This window comes from Danio rerio, chromosome 20, assembly GCF_052040795.2.
Source record: "Danio rerio strain M-AB ecotype USA chromosome 20, GRCz13ab, whole genome shotgun sequence".
Classification (NCBI taxonomy): domain Eukaryota; kingdom Metazoa; phylum Chordata; class Actinopteri; order Cypriniformes; family Danionidae; genus Danio; species Danio rerio.
This window is the reverse complement of record NC_141040.1, coordinates 943,077-970,558: the sequence shown is the minus strand read 5'-3', so window position 1 is coordinate 970,558 and position 27,482 is coordinate 943,077. Positions and strand designations below refer to the sequence as shown.

Genomic DNA, 27,482 nt, shown 5'->3' with positions numbered 1-27,482 from the left:
GCATGCTGTCCCGGGAGAGAGCCCTGAGCTGTATATTACTTTATACTTCTTCATATATTTCCAGTGGTGTAAAGTGACTAATTACAAATACTCAAATTACTGTTATTAGTTACTTTTTCTCAGGAATTGTAATTTACTGAGTAGTTTTAAAAATGTGCACTTTTACTCTCACTTGAGTATACGTTTAGTGCAGTATCTGCTCTTTTACTCCACTACTGTCCTTCAACCTGGAGTCTCTACATTATTTTTTTCTTGTTTATGGGGATTAGAGAAATCAGTCCTGTAATTCCCGTCCAATCAAATCACACATAGAAGGTAAATCGCCTCATAATGAACTACCTCAAGACTTTTTTATAAATGCAGCAAACCAGCCTGATCTAACGAGAAAACGTTTTGCCAGTTTAGTGGCTAATTCGTACGAATTCGTACGAGTTCAGTCGTACGTAATCGTACGATTTTAAAAAGGAGGCGTGGCACCTGACCCCACCCCTAACCCCAACCGTCATTGGGGGATGAGCAAATCGTACTAAATTGTACGAATTAGATCGTACGAATTCATACGAATTAGCCACTAAATGAAAAAGTTACGAATTGCTGTGAGATTGTGTTGAGCAAACTGTTTGGAAGCATTAAACGTGTCCAAGAAGATCTCCAAAATCTTTACACGCATTCACCCAGAGACTGTTTAGATGATGCCACTGATGAGAAGATGACAGATGTTCACTGTATGGGGACCGAAATGGCCTTAAACACCCAGCAAGAACAAGACATCAACAGTACGTCAGATTGACGTTGTACCCCAATGTCGTGGGGACGTTGCATGTTGTTTGGTATTTACTATGATCTTCTAAAGCTGCTTTGACACAATTTACATTGTAAAAGCGCTATACAAATAAAGGTGAATTCAATTGAAATGAACATCGGGTTGACGTCAGAACTCAATGTCAGACCAACGTCAATGTCCAACCGAAAACCAACCAAATATCAACGTCTAATGATGCTGCAGCTTGAAGTTGTGTGAACATTACCATGACGTCTATCAGACGTTGAATTTTGGTTGTCATACCTGATGAATAAACATCAGTATTACAAATTTATTTTCACTTTGCACTATACAATTGAGGACACCATCACAGCTATTCATCGTTTTATACCAAATTGGAAGCATTCAGAAACAAATGTGAGCTGAATCATCATTGTGCAATGGTTAACTTGACTATTATCGCATTATAATAATAATAAGCCTACAAACAGAAGCAAATCAGTAGATCAAATGATGCAGCAGGCCAGATTCTACTTCTTCCAAGGATCATGAACCACAAGAGACCCGAGCAGGAGAGCAGTCAACATAACACAACACACATGCAGTACTACACTTCTGAGGTATTCTCATTTCTGACATTAAAGACGCTCGTGTGTGTGGGTGGTCATGTGACATGGGATGCGTCATGTATGATGCGCACTGAGCAGAAGAGCATCTCGTTCCCATACAAACCTAGCCGGAGAAAGAGAGAGAGAGAGAGAGAGAGAGAGAGAGCGAGGTAGAGAGAGAGAGAGAGAGAGAGAGAGAGAGAGAGAGAGAGAGAGAGAGAGCGCGCGCATCTGAAGGCTCATTCTGCAGCGGAGCAGGACCAGTTCATCTGTGCAGACGGAGCGGACACCTGCGCGAACTATGTGAAGGTAAAACTTCATTATTTTCAATATAAAGACTATACCAACCTGGTGGATTGCAGATTATACTTACTAATTCGACGCTTTGTGAGTCCTCAGTTGCGTTGTTTTATTCCAGCAGAACGGAAAAGTTGTTTTATTTTTTGATCATCTCATGTGCGCCTTGCAGAGTAGCTTGTTTTTTTAATAAAGCGGGTTTATTTTGTTTCTGTTAGGCGATATTTCTAAGGATTGAGTGGCTGTGAAGTTCCCACATGTTGCGATACATCGACACGAAGAGAAAAGCCGAACTTCTGTTGCCATCTGATGCCGAGAATCGCTTCAAAACACAAACATGTTAAATGCTAGCAGGCAGACTTTATTAAAACGTCGCGAAATGTTACGAATAAACTATAAATACGCACATTAACATAAATAGTATAGTAAATAACATCTAAGGACATAAAGGCTACTAACATTTAACACCTCAATATTTATGTTTTCGATATCGCTAAGACGTTCAAATTGCCAAGTAACTAAATATTAGCATATGTGTTAACATTTTCAACATTTATAATAATAATAATTATAATAATTATAAATTATTTCCCAAAGATTGGCTGCAGCTGGAAGGCATCAACTGCGTAAAAATGTGCTAGATAAGTTGGCGGTTCATTCCGCTGTGGCGACCCCGGATTAATAATGGGACTAAGCCGACAAGAAAATGAATGAATGAATAATAAATTAGCTTTTGTACATAACCCCCAAACCCCTTTCCCCATTATATATATATATATATATATATATATATATATATATATATATATATATATATATATATATATATATATATATATTTAAATCAATATAGTTGCATTTCCCAGTGATGGGTTGCATCTGGAAGGGCATCCACTGTGTAAAACATATGCATAAGTTGGCGGTTCATTCTGCTGTGGCAACTCCAGATTAATAAAGGGACTAAGCCGAAAAGAAAATAAATGAATGAATGTAAATAAAGTTGTGTCCTAACTTGACTGTTGCTCTATGGCGTTTTGGGTTCAGTCTGTCCACTGCTGGCATTAATTATTCAAAGCCCATCTCTTAGAGTAATAATCCCCGGACGCCCGTCCATGCGAGGAGAACAACAAGTGCAAAATACAAGAGCCGTGTGTCTGTGTCTGTGTCTGTGTATTTATGTATATATATATATATATATATATATATATATATATGGTGGCTCGTCTGAGAGTGCATTTATTTCCAGGCTAAGCCAAGCATCGATTGAGCTTCCGAGAGCTCAGTAATATCTGTTATCTTGAGGATCCACATGAGTCAGTCAGACTGATCCGAGCAAACACTCAGTGCGATTACACGGACACCAATCCTTGGAATTTAATGCGAATAAAGGGATAGTTCTACCTAAAATTAATTCACTCACTATTTACACATTCTCAAAGATCAAAAGAAGATATTTTGAAGACATCGACTTACATAGTAGGACACATGAATTGAAGTCAGTGGTTACAGGTCAGAATCTTTTAATAAAATATCTTTTGTGCTCAGCTGAAGAAAGAAACGCATTAAGGTTTGAAACAAGTGACTAAATGACGACAGATTTTTCTTATTTTAAGTGAACTACGCCTTTAAGACAATACTCTTTTTTTTATTATTATTTATTTATCATTTTACAATATAACAAACAGCACAATTGACAAAAGAATGTTCAGCGTTGAGTAGCATCAGAGTGTACAAATATAAAAACATGCACAACAACAAATCCAGTTCATGTTACTAAAACAAGAATCATTCATTCATTTTCTTTTCAGCTTAGTCCCTTTATTAATCTGGGGTCGCCACAGCGGAATGAACCGCCAACTTATCCAGTATATGTTTTACTCTGCTGATGCCCTTCCAGCTGCACCCATCACTGGGAAACATCCACACACACTCATTCACACACATACACTATTTACAATTCACCTGTACCATGTCTTTGGTACCGGAGCACCCGGAGAAAACCCACGCCAACACGGAGAGAACATGCAAACTCCACACAGAAATGCCAACTGACCCAGCCGGGGCTCGAACCAGCAACCTTTTTGCTGTGAGGCGATTGTGCTACTCACTGCGCCACTGTGCTGCCTGGGCATGTCATGTATGATGTTTTTAAGTAATTCAGTTGTTAAAGGGAGTTCCTATTTCCAGTTTAACCGGATCCTACATACATAAGAAATCAGACCTACCATTTTAGTAAAAAAAAAAGGGCATGATCCCTCACTCAAGTCCACCCCAAAAAGATAAATTAAAGGAGTCTTGTGATATTTCTGTACTCATGTACAGTCCCAAATCTCTTTTTTTTTCACAATTCCCAAAAATATGCGTGCCCTTATGTTCTGTTACATAAAGGTGATGCACCGGGATATATCCTACTGAGGCAAACTTTAATATGTAATTTAATTTAATAATTATAATAATTTTATTAATAATTAGTAATTTAATTTAATGTAATTTAATATGTAAAATGTAATTTTGCTCAATTATTTTGTTACTAGAAAATGAAAAAGACACACATTTGTTTACAACATCCCACAGATCATCATCAAAATTACAACCGAGGTCTTTTTAAGATAGCACTCTGGTTAAGAGTCGACCATGTAAACAGACATCTTAGATGACCTTGATTTGAATATAGTCATGATCGTAGTAAACATGAATTAAGACATGTGGAGAATTCCTATTTTAGTGGCATTATTGAAGTGCAGTACAGACATGTACACACCGCAATCAAACTATTACCGGATTATTCACATTTTTCTGACAGGATATTCCACACACACACAAGTGTTAGACTACTCCAACGTAATCTCACGGCAATTCGTAACTTTTTGTTTCAGTGGCTAATTCGTATGAATTCGTACGATCTAATTATTTTTTATTTAATTTAATTTTTAATTACATTTTTTCTAATTCGCTCATCCCCCAATGACGGTTGGGGATAGGGGTGGGGTTGGGTGCCACGCCTCCTTTTTAAAATCTCGTACGAACTTGTACGAATTAGCCACTAAACTGAAAAACGTAATAATTACGTTTCCTTGTGAGATCAGGCTGACTATTCTCTCCCGAGTAGGTGTGCCACATGCCTGCTTTTGAGTAATGCTCCCAGGCGTTAGATCGCCCCCTGGGGGCTGGCTGCAGTACAAGTCATAAACTCCGCCTCTTACATGTTAATAAATGAGACTTAAGTCCAAATAAAAAAAATAATCACACTTGCAAAATGTCCCGAAAGATGGTTTTGGTTAATTAAGGCGCTGGTTATCAGCTGATATAGTTGCAGATCTTCATTTTTGTAAACAGTATGGCTGCGTCCGAAACCGCATACTTCCATACTATATAGTACGCTAAAATCAGTATGTGAGCCGAGTAGTATGTCCAAATTCATAGAATTCGAAAATCAGTATGCGAGAAGTACCGGGATGACTTACTACTTCTGGCGAGATTCTGCAGTGCGCATCCCATGCACGCTACGCTATCCCATAATGCCCTGTGAGAGAATTCATGAATGGAAGTGAGGTGACGCAACTGACGTAGGTAGGTCACGTGACTATGCAGAAATGGCGGATTGTAGTAAGTCCGAATTCCATTCATACTTTTCACATTCACACTGTATAGAACGCACTTTTCTAGCAGCCGAGTACGTTTAAATTCAAATGCAGCACCTACTGAGTAGTAGGCGGTTATGGACGCAGCCTATGTTTCTAGCCAGTAATATGATGCTATAAAAATGGGGCGTGTCATCATGATTGACAGTTGTGATTGACAGCTTCTCTAAGCAGACCGGCAGGGCTTCAGGAGAAGATTGAAGAACCAATGCTGCATTTCCGTGTTGTTTTACCATAATAAAATAAGTTGTTCAGCAGTAAACTAAACGTTCTGATCTAAAGAATCTGATGGATCACTGTTTATTTGGTAAAGTGTGGGCTTTATCTTAGTTGTTTGTTGATACGTTAGCCATGACAGGGAAATACAGGGGATCATTACTAGCAGTAATTCTCTTTATGGGTCTAAGATAATAATTAGCAAGACAAAACTAATGTTAGCCTCTGTCCACGTCGATCTCCTGTATCTTTATTTGAACTTGATTCACAGGACGTCTCTGACATTATGAGTTTCGGCATGTTAATCTACTCAATCTACTAAAGCTTAATTTGCTGTTATAAAATATTAATGTTCTTATATAATAAACAGAGCTGTTAATGTTATATATTATTACTATAGTATACATAATGTATCGTTGGCTTTTTATTTGAAACTCCTAATCAATCAATGTAAATTCCTCCTTGCCAGATACAACGAAGGCATCAAATAAATGAAAATGGAGGCAAAAAATTGAAAAACAATGCAGAAGCGATGTTGCAGCAGCTGGCAGACATCAGTTGATGGGTTAATACTGCTAAGTTCATTCTAATGTTATTTCTACCCATATGAAGATAATAAATAAATAAATAAATAAATAAATAAATAAAGTCTAAATCAGGCGAGAGTGTATGTAAATGTTTATTTCTGCAGTCCAACATATATTGATTTTATTAAATTATTAAAAACAGCTTACACCACACAGTTTTTAAATGAATTGTGTTTTTTTATGTACATGCTTATATTTTTTATTAGCGAGCCTTTGCTTCAGTGCACATACGGGCGGTCAAAAGAGAAGCTCCGGGGCGGTGTGGTTGATTTGACGTACAAGTGTTTGGTTGGAAGCTTGATTCCATGGCTCCGCCTCTGGCTCCATCAGGCAGTCCTTCTGCGCATGCCCAGGCTCCAATTTCAGCAGTGTTTTGCGACAGTTTGTACCTGTCACAAGGCGTTTTGCATTCAAAGCTTTCAATAGGAAAAGGCGCTGACGCGTCGTCCATATTTTTACAGTCATTATTCCTAAGTCAGTAAAGGACCACGGACAGCCACACATCTAAAGGCTGATTTTTACTTCTGCGTCAAGTGACCGGCGTAACTCACGGCGCAGGCAACGCGCGTGGCTGTGCATTTATACTGCTGCTGCTGTCTCTGTTGGTCTGCATTAACACTTCCGAAACGCTAGTTGGCAGTGAAGTGTAAATGTTCCTCTGTGTCGAGTTTCCTCTCTGCTTTTTTGCTTTTCCTGAACACTTCCGGGATGTACAAGTGGCCTAAACTCGCTCATTTTGAGGCAGGAACCGGCGGACGTGCAACAACTTTAACTATGAGGTAAACACAGAACAAAACTTTCCATCCGGAGCTCCTTCACGGGACTCCACACTTGTAAACAATCGCTCGCGCCATTCGCGCGGCTCTCGGTCCCGCCCAGACTCGTTAGCGCTACCAAGCCGACCAATCACAGAGCTTGCGCTACGCGTTGTTGCGACGTGTAGTTACATTTTTTGAGAGGTGCACGTCAGTGACGGCGATGGCCACGGCGAAGGGCTATGCGTCAGCGCCGTAGCATACGCCGACGTTTGACGCAGAAGTATAAATCAGCCTTAATGTGAACACGGTGAACTCCTGGTGAACAGTTTTACAATTGCTGTCAGGGAAATATGTAAGTTTTCTTTCTATTTGGGGAGCGGTATCAAATTCCGTTAAAACAATTCATTCTTATTAGTCTTTATAGTTTCATCCAGTACCTCAGAGTTCACAGATAATGAATGACATGTTGATGAATAAAAGTGGAACTACTGAACTGCGGTCGAAGTCGAACAATTTCAATTGAAACACAGAGAAATGACTCGAAGCTTCGGAGGAAACGTTGGATAGCGTGGTGATGTAATCACGTTGCATTTACATTTAGTCATTTAGCAGATGCTTTTATCCAAAGCGACTTACAAATGAGGACAAGGAAGCAATTTACACAACTATAAGAGCAACAATGAAGAAGTGCTCTAGGCAAGTTTCAAGTTGTGTAAAGTGTAAGAAGCAAAACATTAGTCATTTTTTTATTTTTTATTTTTGTAATACAGTTTCTTGAAGACAGCGAGTGACTCTGCTGTTCTGATGCAGTTAGGGAGTTCATTCCACCAACTGGGCAGATTGAACGCGAGAGTTCTGGAAAGTAATTTCTTCCCTCTTTGGGATGGAACCACGAGGCGAAGTTCATTCACAGAACGCAAGTTTCTGGAGGACACATACATCTGCAGAAGTGAGAGCAGATAAGAAGGAGCAAAGCCAGAAGTCGCTTTGTAAGCAAACATCAGAGCTTTGAATTTGATGCGAGCAGCAGCTGGCAGCCAGTGCAAACGGATGAGCAGCGGAGTGACATGTGCTCTTTTAGGTTCATTAAAGACCACTCGTGCTGCTGCGTTCTGCACATGTTAATCAGTGTACTGGAACAGGTCAATCAGGGAGCATGCAAGGAATATCAAAAAGCAACTCATATAAGCACCTTAAAGGGATAGTTCACGCAAAAATCAAAAGTTGCTCACTATTGACTCTCCCTCAACCTTAATGTGTTTCTTTCTTCTGTTGAACGCAAGAGAAGATATTTTAAAGAATGCTTAAAACCTGTAACCACCGACTTCCATTGCAGGAAAACAAATACTATGGAAGTCAATGGCTTCTCTCTTTCTTCAACAGATCTTCTTTTGGGTTTGGAGCAAATTATGATGTCAGAATTTTCAATTTTAGGTGAACTGCCCCTTTAGTCATATCATTGCCTCATTCAGATTTAGCTGAATAATTTGATCGCTGATGTCCATGTAAGCGTAGTCATTCTCTCCATTTCCTCCGACAGGTTTCCTCTAGAGCATCTCTGACCATGCTGTTCCCGGCCTCAAAGTCCGATGTTAAATCTGTCCTGGACGGAGTGGCGGAAACCACCTTCAGAACCATCACCTCCGGCCTGCAGTACATCGGCTCCAATGACATCGGCTACGACGACCACATTATTGACGGAGACTTCTCCAAAAGCGGATATCCTCTGCCCAAGCCGTTCGCAGCCTACCGCAGAAGCTCCTTCGCGGATAAAGTAGCCCCAGATGAGGAGCTGATCATCAAAGGTCTCCCCTTTTATCCCACTAACAGCTCTGATGTTTTCGGTAATTGGAGCCATGCTGAAGACGGCAGTCTGCAGTGCGGGGAGAACTTTATGGATATGGAGTGCTTCATGATACTGACTCCCAGTCAGCAGCTAGCCATAGCGGTGTTATCTCTAACTCTGGGGACGTTTACGGTGTTGGAGAATTTGGTGGTGTTGTGTGTGATTCTGCAGTCGCGTACGCTGCGCTGCAGGCCGTCCTACCACTTCATTGGCAGCTTAGCCATCGCTGATCTCCTCGGCAGTGTTATATTCGTCTACAGCTTCCTAGACTTTCACGTCTTTCACCGAAAAGACAGCCCTAACGTTTTTCTGTTCAAGCTAGGAGGCGTTACGGCATCCTTCACCGCTTCTGTGGGAAGCCTGTTTCTCACTGCCATCGACCGATATGTGTCCATCCATCGCCCGCTGTCGTACCGGCGCATCGTGACGCGCACGAAAGCAGTGATCGCCTTCTGCATGATGTGGGCGATCTCTATTATCATCGCCGTGCTGCCGCTTCTGGGCTGGAACTGCAAGCGGCTCAACTCGGTGTGCTCCGACATCTTCCCGCTCATCGATGAGAATTATCTGATGTTCTGGATCGGCGTGACCAGCGTTCTGGTCTTATTCATCATCTACGCGTACATGTACATCCTCTGGAAGGCCCACCATCATGCAGTGAGGATGCTGAGGCGCACGTCACAGAAGAGCCTGGTCGTGCACTCGGCGGACGGCACAAAGGTATGTTGTTGATAGCACTACATAATATATACTGCAAAAGTATAGTTAGCACAATAATAGTGTTAGGGCTACACAATATATTGCAAAAGTATTGTTAGCACGATATATCACTATTGTGTTTAATAGTGTTAGGGCTGCAAAACATATCGGAAAAGTATTGTTATCGCGATAATAGTGTAAGGGCTCCACAACATATCGGAAAAGTATTGTTATCGTGATAATAGTGTAAGGGCTGCACAACATATCGGAAAAGTATTGTTATCGTGATAATAGTGTAAGGGCTGCACAACATATCGGAAAAGTATTGTTATCGCGATAATAATGTAAGGGCTGCACAACATATCGGAAAAGTATTGTTATCGTGATAATAATGTAAGGGCTGCACAACATATCGGAAAAGTATTGTTATCGCGATAATAGTGTAAGGGCTGCACAACATATCGGAAAAGTATTGTTATCGCGATAATAGTGTAAGGGCTGCACAACATATCGGAAAAGTATTGTTATCGTGATAATAATGTAAGGGCTGCACAACATATCGGAAAAGTATTGTTATCGTGATAATAGTGTAAGGGCTGCACAACATATCGGAAAAGTATTGTTATCGTGATAATAGTGTAAGGGCTGCACAACATATCGGAAAAGTATTGTTATCGCGATAATAGTGTAAGGGCTGCACAACATATCGGAAAAGTATTGTTATCGCGATAATAGTGTAAGGGCTGCACAACATATCGGAAAAGTATTGTTATCGTGATAATAATGTAAGGGCTGCACAACATATCGGAAAAGTATTGTTATCGTGATAATAGTGTAAGGGCTGCACAACATATCGGAAAAGTATTGTTATCGTGATAATAGTGTAAGGGCTGCACAACATATCGGAAAAGTATTGTTATCGTGATAATAATGTAAGGGCTGCACAACATATCGGAAAAGTATTGTTATCGTGATAATAGTGTAAGGGCTGCACAACATATTGGAAAAGTATTGTTATCGCGATAATAGTGTAAGGGCTGCACAACATATCGGAAAAGTATTGTTATCGTGATAATAGTGTAAGGGCTGCACAACATATTGGAAAAGTATTGTTATCGTGATAATAGTGTAAGGGCTGCACAACATATCGGAAAAGTATTGTTATCGTGATAATAGTGTAAGGGCTGCACAACATATTGGAAAAGTATTGTTATCGTGATAATAGTGTTAGGGCTGCAAAACATATCGGAAAAGTATTGTTATCGTGATAATAGTGTAAGGGCTGCACAACATATCGGAAAAGAATCAATATCGCGATAATATTGTTAGGGCTGCACAATATATATTGCAAAAGTATCGTTATCATGATAATAGTGTTAGGTGTGTACAATATATTGCAAAAGTATCAATATCGCAATAATAGTGTTAGGGCTGCACAATATATATTGCAAAAGTTTTGTTATCGCGATAATAGTATTAGGTGTGCACAATATATTGCAAAACTATCTTTAGCACGATATATCACAATAGTGTTTAATAGTGTTCGAGCTGCACATAATATTGCAAAAGTATCGTTATTGCGATAATAATGTAAGGGATGCACAATATATCGGAAAAGTATTTTTATCATAATAGTAGTGTTATGGCTACAAAATATATTGCAAAAAGTATTGTTATCATAATAACAGTGTTAGGGCTGCACAATATATTGCAAAAGTATCGTTATCACAATAATAGTGTTAGGTGTGCACAATATATTGCAAAAGTATCGTTATCACAATAATAGTGTTAGGGCTGCACAATATATCGCAAAAGTATCGTTATCACAACAATAGTGTTAGGGCTGCACAATATATCGCAAAAGTATCGTTATCACAATAATAGTGTTAGGGCTACACAATATATCGCAAAAAGTATCGTTATCACAATAATAGTGTTAGGGCTGCACAATATATCGTAAAAGTATCGTTATCCCAACAATAGTGTTAGGGCTGCACAATATATCGCAAAAGTATCGTTATCACAATAATAGTGTTAGGGCTGCACAATATATCGCAAAAGTATCGTTATCACAATAATAGTGTTAGGGCTGCACAATATATCGCAAAAAGTATAGTTATCACAATAATAGTGTTAGGGCTGCACGATATATCGTAAAAGTATCGTTATCGCGTTAATAGCATTAAGACTGCAGAATATATTGCAAATCTATTGTTATAATGATAATAGTTTTAGGGCTCCACAATATAACACTAAACTATAATAACTGCCATAATAGTGTTAGGGATGCACAATATGTCGAAAAGGTACTGTTATCATGATAATAATGGGGCTAAACGATATATTGCCAAAGTATTGTAGTCACGATAATAATGTTAGGGCAGCACAAAATATATTGCAAAAGTATCGTTATCACGATACTAGTAGGTGCAATATCACAGACCTGTGTATTGGTTGATTATCTAAATTTGACTGATCAGATAGAGCTGTACTATCTTTAGCCCCGCCTCCTCAGTAATTGCTGTTCTGTCATTGCCCGGAGTAGCCCAAAGCTGAACCCAGAGCTGAAAAAAATAGATTTTGGTGGGAGTTTTGGTTTTTGGGAGTTTGATGGTGAGGTAAACCTGTTGTTTTCAAATCGATTAGTTGACTTTACTTAAATTAAGTGAGCAAACCTGTTCTTTTCAATTTGATTAGTTGACATGACATAAAATAAGTGAGTAAATCTGTTGCTTTTTAATTCAATTCAATTCAATTCAGCTTTATTTGTATAGCGCTTTTACAATGTAGATTGTGTCAAAGCAGCTTCACATAAATGGTCATAGTAACTGAATCAGGGTAGTTCAGTTTTTAGTGTTTAAGTTCAGTTCAGTTTAGCTCAGTTCAGCGTGGTTTGAAGTCGTTATTGAGAGTCCAAACACTGAAGAGCAAATTCATCGATGAGTAGCTTTTCAGATCTTGAACCATGCAAGCCAGTGGTGACAGCGGAGAGCTTTTTAAGCCATTAGTTGACTTTACTTCGAGAAAGTGAGCAAACCTGTTGCTTTTAAATTGATTAGTTGACTTAAAATACGTGAGTAAACCTGTTACCTTTAAAGCGATTAGTTGACTCTACTTAAACAAACTTGTAAACCTGTTGCCTTCAAGTAAATGAACTATGTGCATAATTATAAAAATTAAGTTAAATTAACTTAACAGAGCTGAGTAACAATAGGTTCACTCACTTCTTTTAGATGAAGTCAACTTTTCGCTTTTAAGGCAACAGGCTTATTTTGTTTACGTAAATTAAAGAATCAGTTTTTACAGTGCAGCTGAAATAAGTTTGGGCTCTGCAAGATTTGTCTTTTTATTTAATTTTAAAGAGACTCTTTAAGGCTGAAAATGTCAAACAAGTCATAGAGAAACAAAAGCGAATATTCATAATTTCATAATAAATAAACAGCACTATATGAAGAAGTGTCCAATAATTAGGTTTTCCATGTTGTTTCAGCTCATTGTGTTGTTAAATAAGTTGTTTAAACAAACAGCAAACGTAATTTTTTGAGTGTAAGACAAGTACGATGCTTTACTCTCATCACTACACAGCGAAAATGACATTTGCTGTTTGACCAAACAACTTATTTAACTACACAAGGAGCTGAAACAACACAATACTTCAGTTTTTTTTTTTAAATTGTGTTGACCCTGCTTTTTTTTAACAGTGTTTGTAAAGTCTTTTAGTAGATCTATTATATGAGAGACTTGCTTTGTTTATCAAAACAAGTGGATCTAATTAGATTTGCATTGAAAACTTTTAAATACAAGATGAAAAGTCATTATTTTTAGTGTTCGGTGTGTTCAGTTTTTAGTTACTATTCACTACTGGGATTATCAACACTGCCACTTTGCCTCCCCTTTAGGTGCAGACCCCCCGACCGGACCAGGCACGCATGGACATCCGTCTGGCCAAGACGCTGGTGCTGATCCTGGTGGTGCTGGTGATCTGCTGGGGGCCTCTGCTGGCCATCATGGTGTATGATCTGTTCTGGCGGATGGGGGACAACATCAAGACCGTGTTTGCGTTCTGCAGCATGCTGACGCTGCTCAACTCCACCGTCAACCCCATCATCTACGCACTGCGGAGTAAAGACCTGCGCCGGGCCTTCCTGGCCGCATGTCAGGGCTGCCGCGGCACCTCCACCACCCCCCTGCAGCTGGATAACAGCCTGGAGTCGGACTGCCATAGGAACCAGCACCGCGCTGCTGAGAGCTGCGTCAAGACCACTGTGAAAATCGCCAAACTGACAATGTCCGTCTCAGCGGAGACCTCGGCCGAAGCCGTCTGATTGTATGAGCAGCGCAGGGCTGTGGAAAGTGCATGTAGAAATCTGATATATGGATGTGTGTATTTATATACACACACTACCTGTACTTGACAAAAGTCTTGTGGTGGATTTCAGTTTAAGAGCAACAAATAATATCTTGACTTCTTGGTGATCATTTGGAAAAGTGTCAGAAGGTGGATTAATCCCATGAATCATCTGCTGATCTGCATCCCAATCATCACCAATACTGCAGAAGACCTACTAGAACCAGCATGGACCAAGATTCTCAGAGAAATCAGTCAAGTCTGGTGAAGGAGAAATCATGGATTGGGGTGGAGGAGATGACTTTTGTCAGGCATTGTGTAATTACAATATATATATATATATATATATATATATATATATATATATATATATATATATATATATATATATATATATATATGCAAATTAAATATATAACATTCATATATAACGTTCATGTTTGGATCTCACATTTTAAAAAAATATGTCAAAATACATTATACAATATACATCAAAACGTTTTTTCAAATATTTACAGTATAAATGAAAAAACTTAATTTTTAAAATTTTAATTTTTATCTATTTCTCAGTGAATCTAGGCGACATATGTTAGTCACTGAACATCTTTAAAAATAGAAAGGTAATACAGTTTAATTCAAGTCAAATATTACAAAAAAAATACAAACTACAAAATTTCAACAAAATTTTTGTTTCTCTTTTTATTGTTTTTATTTTATATTTTTCTCTAGCATGTAAATTTGCTTGTACTAAATTTTGGATAGTTATTATAAGTTATTTTGATTGATTAGCTCCAGATTTGGCTTTACTGTTCAGTGTAAATAACAGTTTTTTTATTGTATGTAGTTTCAAATGAAGTTATTACTCCAGTCATTATTGCCTTTATTACTATTATTATTATTATTATTATTATAAATAGTAATAATAAAATAATAAGTGTAACAATAATAATAATAATAATAATAATAATAATAACAATAATAAAAAATAATGTGTAATAATAATATTAACAATAATAAGTGCAATAATAATAATAATAATAATAGTAACAATAATAAAAGTAATAGTAATATTAATAATAATAATAAGGATAATAATAATAATTATTCTTCTTATTATTATTATTTTATTATTATTATTATTAGAGTGATTTCTGAAGAATCATGTGACTGAAGACTGGAGTAATGAAGCTAAAATTCATCTTTAAAATCACGGGAATAAATGATTTAATTAGTTAGCTACTTTTGAACAGTTATTTTATAGTGTATAGTTTTTTTGATGAAATAAATGCAGCTTTGGTGAGCAGGAGAAGCTTATTTCAAAACATTTATACATCTCACTGAAAAAAACTATTCGGAGATGATTCCTTGGATTTACTCAATTTTTTTACGTTAAGTGGTTGTAAACAATTTATTTGTGTTGAATTTAAACAGACAAATTAAGTTGAACATTATTAAATTTAACTTGTTTGTTTAAATTCATCACAAATAAATTGTTTGCTACAGTTCTGCATGCAACACTTTTTTGAGCCCAAACATACGTAGCATATTTTTCTTAGGCAAGTTAGGGTAATTAGGCAAGTTATTACACTGTAAAAAGTGATTAGTTGACTACATTAAAAAGCAAGTAAAGCCATCGTAATTAAGTAAATTAACTGTGCTCATAATTTCCAAATTACAACAGAATTACTGAAATTTTTAAGTAAATTCAACTTGTCACTTTTGAGGCAATGGATTTACTCACATTTTCAAGTAATCTCTTTTGTAACATATAAAATATGTCAAAATATTGCAAAAATTTGAACTACAAATATGTAGATATATGTTCAAATACATTAGCTATAATTTTATATATCTGTTGTTATATGGCCATTTTAATATATGATGCATAGTTGAATTTATGGTTATTAGCCCTCCTGTTACATTTATTTATTTTATTTTTTTCCATTTTTAATAACTCATTTCTAATAATTAATTATTTTTGTCTTTGCCATGATGACAGTAGTTATTATTTTGTAAGATACTTGTATTCAGCATAAAGTGTAATTAGGTAGGCAAGTCTTTGGACAACAGTGATTTATTGAGTAAATAAACAAAACAAAGACTCTTAAGGGGACTAATAATATTCATTTTCATATTAAAACTCTTTTTATTCCAGCCAAACTAAGATACATACGACTTTTAAAATAAAATTATTAATTAATCATTAAAAAAATAAATTAAAATACAAGTCCCAAGAGGTCAAATTTTTGCCTTCAACTGTATATGAATGATATAATATGTAGTATAGATGAAGCATATATGACAATTGTTTTACATTTGTGAAATCCAAATATGTAATTGGCATATATATATATATATATATATATATATATATATATATATATATATATATATATCCATACATCAGATTTCTACATGGGTGTGTGTCAAGTTGAAAACACAAAGCTGCTTGTGTTACCACTGGTTTGATGAAGTGCTCACTAAGACGTTTCATCGCTTAAGTGCCAAATGTTTCTTTTCTCAAACGTCCGAGCTTCTCGGTTAGTGTGATTTTACCAAATAGGACTTATTGCTGGATTAGCATCTATGTTGATCCTGGAAGAATATTAGAGTCAGATTTAAGGATCACGCTTGCAGATTTTTTGTTATGTTTTCCTTGTTATTCAACTATTAACGCTAAAAAACAAGTTGTTTTGTTTTCAGTAATAATACGTCAAAATTATTTTGCCTAATTACCTGCCAACGGCCAATTCAAAACTGAAAATTGGCAGATTATTTAGCTTGTTTTAGGGTAAAACTCACTTTATTTTGACACTATTGTCTAGAAAATGCTTGTTAATTTAGGAATTGGTAGATTATTTAGACTAGAAACAAGACAAAACTTCTAATTAAGAGCTGCATTGAATGCCCTCTGAATTTGGAGATGCTATGGTTAGGTTTAGCAGGGTCTCGCAGGGTCCTAAAATGTCTTAAATCTCAAAAGCTAAATTTTTAGGCCCCTTAAAAAGTCCTAAATCTACTGAAATCTTAAATCTTGTTTTAGCAGGTCTTATTTTTCCTTTGTTCATGTATATCTGCCCAATCTGACCATTAACACCCATACAATCACCAACAATCCCAATCTCAAAAAACCTTTAACTTTTTATTTAAAAAGAGCATTTAATTGCTTTCCTTACAGTAATATTTGCTTAAACATTCTCTATTTATTTATTGCAGAGGACACCAACATAACCTATATATTTTATTATTAAATTATTATTATTTTAGACTGGGCTGCATAGACAGCTTCGTTTGAACCCAGGCTCATTTTGAAAACATACCCCTGTATACATTTCTGGAGAGCGCCAAATGCGTCCCAGGAGCTACGTTTTTTTGCAGTGTTTGTTTCGTGAATCCATCAGAGGCCGCTGTGTACTTTTTTCATTTATCAAATTTCTCTTCTGTTCTCATGTACATCCACCAGAGGCCACTGTCAACTGACTGACTGACTGACTTACACCCCACCCCACTCACCCCCTTCCCTAAACCCAACCGACAGTGTACAAAAGCTATCCAGTGAAAAAGCCCTCTTGGCCGCCTGATTTTTAACACATTTAAAATTTTACCATGTTCTCACCCTGATATTTACTTGTTTATTTTACTTTTTGGGCTTTCGGTTTTGTCTTACCTGCTTTCTGGAACCGTTATTTGTGTTTATTTTTTTATTAAAATATTTTCTTACCGTGATATTCATGACTCCACCATAATGCTGCGTTCACACCGGGTGTGGATGAATCGCCAAGCGCGAGTGATTTACATGTTGTAAATGCGAAGACGCGACTATTCGAATGTAATCATTCGCACTTGACACTTCATCTTTAGCATTTAGCTCTGTATAAATCTAAAAAGTCTTAAACAGTCTTAAATTTAACTTGATGGAACCTGCAGAAACCCAGGTTCAGGGGTCACTTTGCGTAGATGTTAATTCAGGATTGCATCCTGCTTGGCAGAATCACAGAGTGTTGAATTTGTCAGGGCTTTTTTTGTAGTTGTTGTTGTTGTTGTTGTTGTTGTTTGCCCTTATATTTAATTGTAGTGTGTGTGGACGTTGTGTGTGATTTATGAAAGTTTACTATATTTTTATACTTTGAATTTTTGGTTTTCGAACAACGATTATATCTTCTCACATGGGAATAAGGGGCTAATGATCTTTTTAATATTAAAACTGTGTAAGTATGAATTAAAAATTATATATATAGACTGCAAATAAAGCGTTTCTAGAGTTTTTGTCTTGTTTTTTACAAGCTGAAATGTTTAAAACTCCTAAATCAAGAGACAAGCAAAAAGTGTTGTCTTGTTTTCACAAATAATAAGTAAAAACGAAGCAAATTTCTCCTTAAACCCTGCTGAAAAATCTAGCTTAAACCAGCCTAGGCTGGTTGGCTGGTTTTAGCTGGTCCACCAGGCTGGTTTTAGAGGGGTTTTGACCATTTCCAGTCTGGTCTTAGCTGGTCAGGCTGGGAGATTACCAGCTAAAACCAGCTTGATCAGCCTAGCCAGGCTGAGAGCCCAGCCAAAACCAGCTATGTCCAGCTTAAACCAGGCTGGTCAAGCTGGTTTTAGCTGGGCTGGATTTAGCTGGTCATTTTCCAGTCTGACCAGCTAAGACCATGCTGGAAATGGCTGGAAACCAGCCTGGAAATGGCCAAAACCCCTCTAAAACCAGACTGGTTGACCAGCTAAAACCCGCCGACCAGCCTAGGCTGGTTTAAGCTGGATTTTTCAGCAGGGACACACAAGCTAAATAATTATATTTCAAAGTGAATACGAGATTAATTAGCTTGTTTTAAGGGAAATACTCACGTGATTTGGATTTATTATTTCAGAAAACAAGACAATACTTTTTGCTTAGTCTTGATTTAAGAAAATGTAGAATATTTAGACTAAAAACTAGGCAAAAACTCTTTTGCGGTGTGTAAAGTGTGTAAATAAAGCTCTGTGGTGATTTGTGTATCCAGCATCATCGTGACGAATGAGGAAAGGTGTGTTTTTGTGATATGTGTTGTTTTGCTAATATGCAAGTGTTATGAGACGAGAGCGAGGACATGAAGGAAAGCACAAAAACAACGAGGACTTTTATTTTGCTTGGTTCACAAGCCTAATGAATCTTTGTTAAGATGTTTCTGGTCCATTATCTACACGCTGCTTTCGTGTAAATGTGGCGCGGATCAGATGATATTATCAGTTGTTTTTTTAAAATGCCAGATGGTAATTGTGGTTTATTATGACCACAGATACAGTGACAGGAATAACTGTGTTAAATGCTGATGTGCTTCTCTGAAATGTAAAGTAGAAACTTATTTTACAACATGCACAAAGCCCAGAGAAAAAACATTAGCCGTTGAACATTTACCCGCCGTGTGTTCATAAACAACCGTATTTACTCCCGTACTTCATTAACAAACTGTTGAAATGTAAATATGATGATCGTTCAGTAATATTCCTTGAACCGTGAAATGGTGTGGTGGTGCTTTTTTTTTTTGTTTGTTCGCACTGTCCAGAAGTACAGGTACATCTGAAGTAACTTTATACCTGAGAAATGTCTCTACTTAAATAACGATGCTTAAAAACATCCTGAAACGTAACAGTGGCTTTTGTCCCAAAGTAGTCTGTCTCAAAAGTGATGTCTTAAAATAAAGCTGCTTGCACAATTATGTATTACGGTTCAGTCCGTTTGAAGATTCATCTCTCTCTCTTTTTTAAATAAAGTCAGTCCTGACCTAAACTGTGTATGTGATACTTTCATTTAAAACTCTTTTGTCTGTATTGATAATATTGCATTCTTACTCGTTTTCTTTTCGGCTTAGTCCCTTTTTTAATTTGGGGTCACCACTGTGGAATGAACCGCCAACTCATCCAGCATATTTATAACGCAGCGGATGCCCTTCCAGCTGCAACCCATCCACCCATACACACTCAATCACACACACTACGGTCAATTTTTAGCATACACAATTCACCTGTGGTGGACTGTGGGGGAAACCGGAGCACCCAAAGGAAACCCACGTGAATACGGGGAGAACATGCCCGTAAAACTCCACACAGAAATGCCAACTGACCAAGCCAAGGCTCGAACCAGCGACCTTCTTGTTGTGAAGTGAACGTGCCACCGTGCAGCGCGATTTAAACATCACAGCAATACGTTAACATATACAGGCTTGTACCATTCGCTTTTAGATTTTTGAGGGTGATATGGACTCGATATAACGCTTCACTTCATTTTTTTAATGCAATAAAATGTGGATTTTTAGCTGAACATTTATATTCATGACTATGAAATTTGGCCATTAAAATAAAGAATTTAATTAAAAATTTATGGGTTTTGCCTCTAGAGTATAAAGCACAGAGTATAAACGCACCCCCAGTTGTTTCCTAAATGATGTTTACCAGAACAGTTATGTTTTCACAGTGCATGTTTTTCTTCTGGAGAAAATCTTATTTATTTTAATTTGACTTTAATTAAACCAGTTATAATAATGTAACGCACAAAAAAATATGTTGTGGAAATGTATGGCATTTTCATATTTTAATTTTCAGGTTTTGGAGCGAGCTCTCTGACTAAAGTCATGAAAATATACACAATATATATACAAAAACGTTTAATTTGTGATGTAAAAACAAGCATACAGTGTTGATAGTCCAGCTCTGACTGCAGCACTGAAAGCTTCACGGCTCTGTATGAAATTACTTCCCTTTCTTCTTCAGTTACACACGAGAGGCTTAGATAAGTAGCCATGATTCATTTGGGGTGATTTTGTTTGTATTTATTATTCATATTATTCAAGAAAGGCTGTTTGATTCTGTTAGAGAAAGATTTCTTCCAGACCACTGGTCTGCTGACGCCCTCTTGTGGACTTATTGAGAAGCACTGACTTCCAATATTTATGAAGGCAGAAGACATAAAGCCGATCAGAACCTGGGTAGTTAAAAAAAAAAAGAAAGCCTACGATCTTTAGAGAATAAATAAATAAATAAATAAAAAAATAAATAAAAGCGTGTCATCAATTTTAAAAAAGATTTAAAGCTTATATATATATATATATACCACATCTCCATATTTTGGTTGAGTATTTTTGTTTCCACCAATCATTTTTCAGTAATTTTACATTATTTTATATAAATTAAATTGTAAAAGCATGATTAGTTGAGAAAGCGAGTATTTAATTATAAAATTATATACAAATTTAATTATAATAATTAAGTTAAGTGAACTTTATATCTCTAAGTTAAGTTAAACAGAAATATCTACACTTTTTAAGTGAAATCAACTAGTCACTTTTACACTTTAAAGTCAATTTAGCCAGTTAAATTACTCACTTTCTCACAAGTAAACGCTTTTTGCAGTGCTTTATGAGTTAAATAAACCAGTTATGCATCAAAACAGATTATTTCAGTCTAAATTTGCAACATACTTGAAATCCTGTTTGCCTAATGTGTATTAATATTAATAATTTAACTCTTCCAAACTATTTTATTGCATGTTTTGCAATGAATCATACTATTCCGAATAATTTAAGTAAAAAAATCTGAATCTGCAATATATATATTTATATACTTTTTCAACAATATATACACCAGTTTACTGTAGTAAAAACTAAAGTATACTACAGTATTTATTACAGTTTATAGGTTGACTAAAGTTCATTAATTCATTGACAAAATGTCTTAAACGCTATAATATAGTTAGTGTAATGCACTTTACTATAAATCAGGTCAGATGTGCACTTTAAAAACATCAATAATAATAATATTAATAATATGAATTATTATTATTATTACAATTAATATATAATTTTATTATGTAAATTATAATAATAAAGGACTAAGCTTAACAAAAAAGAATGAAAAAATGAATAATAATAATAATAATAATTGTTATTATTTTTGTTATGTTTATTATTATTATTATTATTATTATTATTACAATTAATATATAATATTATTATATTAATTATAATAATAAAGGACTAAGCCTAACAAAAAAGATTGACCAATAAAAAGTAATAATAATAATAATAATAATAATAATAATAATAATAATAATAATAATAATAATAATAATAATAAAACACATTTTACCCCATTTTATCGAACAGATATGAAACTTTTATTTTGAAAATGTGTTGGGAGCGTTCTCGTCTTAAACCCGGAAGTGCAGCTCACGTAAGGCTCAGTAATCTGATCATGTGAAACAATCAGCTGGATGATCAAAACATTTGTGTCAGGATGTGTTGAGATGTTTCTGGAGTTTAAGTTGAGCCTGCGGATCATCCGTGAGGTGAGAGAACCACAACATCACGCGGAAACTCAATTAAAAGCCAACGTTAGCTGTCATAATCATCATCGCAATCGTTCGCTGCTGTTTAATATCTACAATTATCTTCATTAGACAGCGACATAAAGCAAAACAACCGTAGAGTTATTGATAATAGTGCACTTCGGTTGATCTTGTAACGTTAAATGCCTTGGTTTGTTTAATAATATGGTATAGTATTGTAATGTATTACGCCAGTAAAAAGATTGAGGTAAAGCTGGTGTTATATTCGCACATTCAGACTTTCTCCTTAATAATATCCTTTCAGAAAGTATGATTCGCAAATTCTAAATAGTGAAATTATATTAGCAGCCAATGAATATCAAAGTATAACAGTGTTCACAGACAATTTAATCGTGCTAATGTTGTTTTCAACTCGTATTTACATGTGATTTCAGACCCTATATTTAAATTAGTGTAGTAGATAATATAGAGGACGTCAAATAAAGGAATGTGCGAATATAAAACCAACATTACATCAATAGTAAAAAGTATCTGCAGTGTTTACTTCAGCACAACCGTGTTTTAGAAAATGGCACCATGGTAAAACCTTAATAGTTTTGTAAGTTTACCATGTAAATACGCGAATACGGCCGGACTGATTAAAAGGATCACCCAAAACTGAAAATTCTATTGTCATTTACTCACACTTTACTTGTTAAAGTTTCTTTTCTTCTGCCGAAAACCGGTAACCATTGACTTTCATAGTATTTGTTTTTCCATCTATCAAAGTCAATGGTTACAGGTTTTCAGTTTTCTTTAAATCGCCTAGCATTCAGCAGAAGAAATAAACTCAAAAAGGTTTGAAACCACCTGAGGAAGAATAAATAGTGACTAATTTATCATATTTTGTGTGGACTATCCAGTACCACGATATCCACCATGTCAACCGAATATCATCAGTACTAAATGAGATGTTATGTTTTGTTGTTAAGGTAAAGTTAGTTTTATATTCACACATTTGTTCAGGTTTGATTGTTTATTCGCATGTAAGTATGACTTCAAAACAACATTAGCACCATTTCAATGACAGTCAACAATGTCGTATTTGATAATAATCATTGGCTGCTAATATGATTTTCCTATTTAGAATAAATAGCGAACAATACCTTTCTGAAAGAGTTTAAGGAGAAAGTCCAAATGTGCAAATATAAAATAAAACCAGCTTTTCCTCAAGGTAACGCAACAGTTTTACGCTAATAAAAAGTATCTGCAGTGTGTACTTCAGCACAACCGTGTTTTAGAAAATGGCACCATGGTAAAACCTTAATAGTTTTGTAAGTTTACCATGTAAATACACTAATATGGCCGGACTGATTAAAGTGATAGTTCACCCAAAACTGAAAATTCTGTCATCATTTACCCACCCTTTACTTGTTAACGTTTCTTCCTTCTGCCGAAAACCGGTAACCATTGACTTCCATAGTATTTGTTTTTCCATCTATCAAAGTCAATGGTTACAGGTTTTCAGTTTTCTTTAAATCGCCTAGCATTCAGCAGAAGAAATAAACTCATAAAGATTTGAAACCACCTGAGGAAGAATAAATAGTGAGTAATTTATCATATTTTGCGTGGACTATCCAGTACCACGATATCCACCATGTCAGCCTCATATCATCATGGAGGTAAAGTTGGTTTTATATTCGGACATTCATTAGTTTATTTTGGAACAGTGACAACTTGTGACGCGGTGCCTTTATTGTACTTTAAATATTTGCTTTCAACCACAACCCAGTACTGGGAAACACCCATTCACACTCAGACACATTCATACACCTGTACTGCATGTGTTTTGACTGTGGAGGCAACCGGAGCACCCGGAGGAAACCCACACCAACACGGGGAGAACATGCAAACTCCACACAGAAACACCAACTGACCTAGCCGAGGCTCAAACCAGCGACCTTCTTGCTGTGAGGCCACAGTGCTAACCACTGAGCCACCATGCCGCCTTGTCTGCTAATATGATTTTCCTATTTAGAATTTGCAAACAATACTTTTCAGAAATTATATTATTACGTAGAAAGTCTGAATGTGCAAATATGAAACCAAGTTTACCCCAGTAATATCATCAGGATTGAAAGAGAGGGTGTGTTCTGTTGACGTCATGGTTGTGTATGCTCTTGTTTAGGAATAATGTCGGACCCTCACTCATTTCTGGGCTGTGTGAGGAGGGGTCTGCGCTTCGACATGTTTAAGGATGTTGCTCGTCAATATCCGGTCATCTTCTGCATCTTCACGGTTATGATCTCCTCCACCATCATACTGAACCAGTGAGTGTTCTCTCACACATACACACACAGATAGAGTGAGAGAGAGAGAGAGAGAGAGAGAGAGACACACTTATTCTTTCGGCACGTTTCTGCACATAATAGTGTTAATAACTCATCTCTAATATCTGATTTATTTTCTCTTTGTCATGATGATAGTAAATAATATTAGACTAGATATTCTTTTAGACACTTCTATACAGCTTAAAGTGACATGTAAAGGCTTCACTAGGGTAATTAGGGTAAAGTTAGGGTTATTAGGCAAGTCATTGTATAACAGTGGTTTGTTCTGGAGACAATCCAACACTAATATTGCTGAAGGGGCTAATAATATTGAGCTTAAAATGGCTTAAAAACAATTAAAAACTGCATTTATTCTAGCCGAAAATAAAACAAATAAGACTTTCTCCAGAAGAACAAATATTAGAGGAAATACTGTGAACAATTCCTGAATCTGTTCAACATCATTTGGGAAATATGGCAATTGTTTCCTGGTGATAGTTTTAAAAAGAAATTAGTGTATATTCACCTGCTTGGATTAATGTATCTTTCTCTTTTTATATCCTCACGCTTTCTGCAGGTATCTCCATATTCTGATGGTTTTCTGGTCATTTCTGGCTGGAGTGATCACGTTTTACTGCTCCCTCAGCCCAGAATACCTGCTGCCCAATATTCTCATCTCAATAAAGACCAAGAGGAAAGTGAGTATAAAACAAAACAAAAACAAAACAGTCCTGACTTTAAAACCACTGTCGTATCTACTAGAGGAATGTCTATTCAAGAGTACAAATCGAGTAATAATAATAATAAGAGTAATAATAATAATAATAATGATACTAATAATAAGAGTAATAATAATAATAATAAGTGTAATAATAATAATAATAAGTGTAATAATAATAATTATAAGTGTAATAATAATAATAATAAAAAGAGTAATAATAATAATAAGTGTAATAATAATAATTATAAGTGTAATAATAATAATAATAAAAAGAGTAATAATAATAATAAGTGTAATAATAATAATAATAAGTGTGATAATAATAATAATAAGTGTAATAATAATAATAAAAAGAATAATAATAATAGTAATAGTAATAATAATAATAAGTGTAATAATAATAAGAGTATAATAATAATAATAAGTGTAATAATAATAATAAAAAGAGCACTCATAATAATTTAATTAATAAGTGTAATAATAATATGTGTAATAATAATAATAATAATAAAAAGAGTAATAATAATAATAAGAGTAATAATAATAATAATAATAATAATAATAATAATAATAATAATCGCAATGATAATAATAATAATAATATAATAATAATAATAAAAGTTATAATAATAATAATAATAACAATAATAATCACATTGATAATATTAATAATATAATAATAATAATTATAATAATAAGAGTAATAAAAAAATAATAATAAGAGTAATAATAATAAGAGTAATAATAATATAATAATATTAATAATAAGAGTAATAATAATAATAAAAAGAGTAATAATAATAACAATAATAAGTGTAATAAAAATAATAATAATAAGTGTAATAATAATAAGTGTAATAATAATAATAAGTGTAATAATAATAATAATAAGAGTAATCATAATAATATAAATAATAAGTGTAATAATAATAATAAGTGTAATAATAATAAAAATAATAATCGTTATAATAATAATAATAATAATAAGAGTAATAATAATAATATAAATAATAAGTGTAATAATAATAATAAGTGTAATAATAATAAAAATAATAATCGTTATAATAATAATAATAATAATAATAAGAGTAATAATAATAATAACAATAACAATAATAATCACAATGATAATAATAATATAATAATAATAATATAATAATAATAATAGTAATAATAATAATAGTTATAATAATAATAATAATAATAATAAAATAATAAATGTAATAATAAGTGTAATAATAAGAGCAATAATAATAATAAGTGTAATATTAAGAGCAATAATAATAATAAGTGTAATAATAAGAGTAATAATAATAATAATGGTGGCGCAGTAGGTAGTGCTGTCGCCTCACAGCAAGAATGTCGCTGGTTCGAGCCTTGGCTGGGTCAGTTGGCGTTCCTGTGAGGAGTTTGCATGTTCTCCCTGCATTCGATTGGGTTTCCTCCAGGTGCTCCGGTTTCCACGCTACTTTAGAGCACCTTTTAATTGGTCAATGGCACGGTCTATTTCAGTTTCTTAAATCATTTAAACAATGTAGCTCAAAACATGAAAATTACTGTTGGGCTGATCTGAAAATAGCAACAAATCGCGCCAAACACATCTTGAGCCTTACTGCGCCGGGTCCCAATGGGACAATGGCTGTAAATTGCTGAAGCAGTGACATCAGATTTCCATTAAGATCATTCATCACTCTGGTTCTATTTTTCTTCCTACTGTTCGTCCCTTTTTTCCACAATAATGGCACTCTTTCTTAGTGGGTTCATGTCGCGGGGTCATCCTGAAGCCATTATAAATCATCTTCGCGGCTGGGAACGCTAAACTGTTTCCATCGTGTAGTGTTCAAGTAATAAAGCCACCACTGACTCCGGTGCTTTTTTCCTCTCAGGACTTTCTAACTATATCCCAACAAATGGTTCCTTGTTATCCGGTCATTTTAGCGAGCTTATCAGGGTCATTAATATGCCAAAGTGCTAAATGCATGACATTATCCACTGTGTGTAGTCTGCCATGTCTTCCCTAACAATATGCGAATATTTGGATTAAATGGTTTCACTTTTGATAGAGTCAGATGGAAGTAAAGTGCAGCTATTATGCAGAAATCACTTCTATAAGGGGTTTAAACACAGTTGTGTGTCAGCAGTGTGTGAAAATATCCAGCCTCTAATGGTAAACAGTAATTAATAGTATTTGTTTATAATCAGACCTGATGAAAACAGTCTGCAGAAACACTTTGGTTGACATTCTCCCTTTGTACAAGCTTCCACTTCATCATTGCTTTTATGCAGTACTGCTTTTAACCATGAGGCGGCGCAGTTGAGTTCCTCCATTCACCCCAGGTCCTTTAATCTCAGACATTTCTGTGGTAACTGCG

At 35.3% G+C, this 27,482-nt stretch overlaps 3 protein-coding genes across 8 annotated transcripts in view; all 3 read left to right on the top strand.

Moving 5' to 3' along the window:
* lats1 (large tumor suppressor kinase 1) overlaps positions 1-27,482 on the top strand; it is a 777,671-nt gene that overhangs the window by 355,026 nt on the left and 395,163 nt on the right. The window lies entirely within an intron of this gene.
* On the top strand, positions 1,579-14,086 carry cnr1 (cannabinoid receptor 1). 2 transcript variants are annotated; one of them, NM_212820.3, is given in 3 exon segments: positions 1,579-1,680; positions 8,411-9,436; positions 13,315-14,086. In NM_212820.3, coding segments are annotated over 2 exon segments (1,428 nt in total). In that variant the 5' UTR covers positions 1,579-1,680; positions 8,411-8,434; the 3' UTR covers positions 13,741-14,086.
* The window catches only part of snx14 (sorting nexin 14), a 43,474-nt gene continuing 37,960 nt past the window's right edge, over positions 21,969-27,482 (top strand). For 4 of the 5 annotated variants that reach the window (XR_015517663.1, XM_087296987.1, XM_087296986.1 and 1 more), the window contains exons 1-3: positions 21,969-22,080; positions 24,248-24,389; positions 24,967-25,087. Coding sequence is in view for 4 of the 5 variants with exons in the window: in XM_087296987.1 (XP_087153113.1) it covers positions 24,253-24,389; positions 24,967-25,087 (258 nt within the window). In the remaining variant the exon portion in view is untranslated. 5 annotated transcript variants of the gene reach the window in all.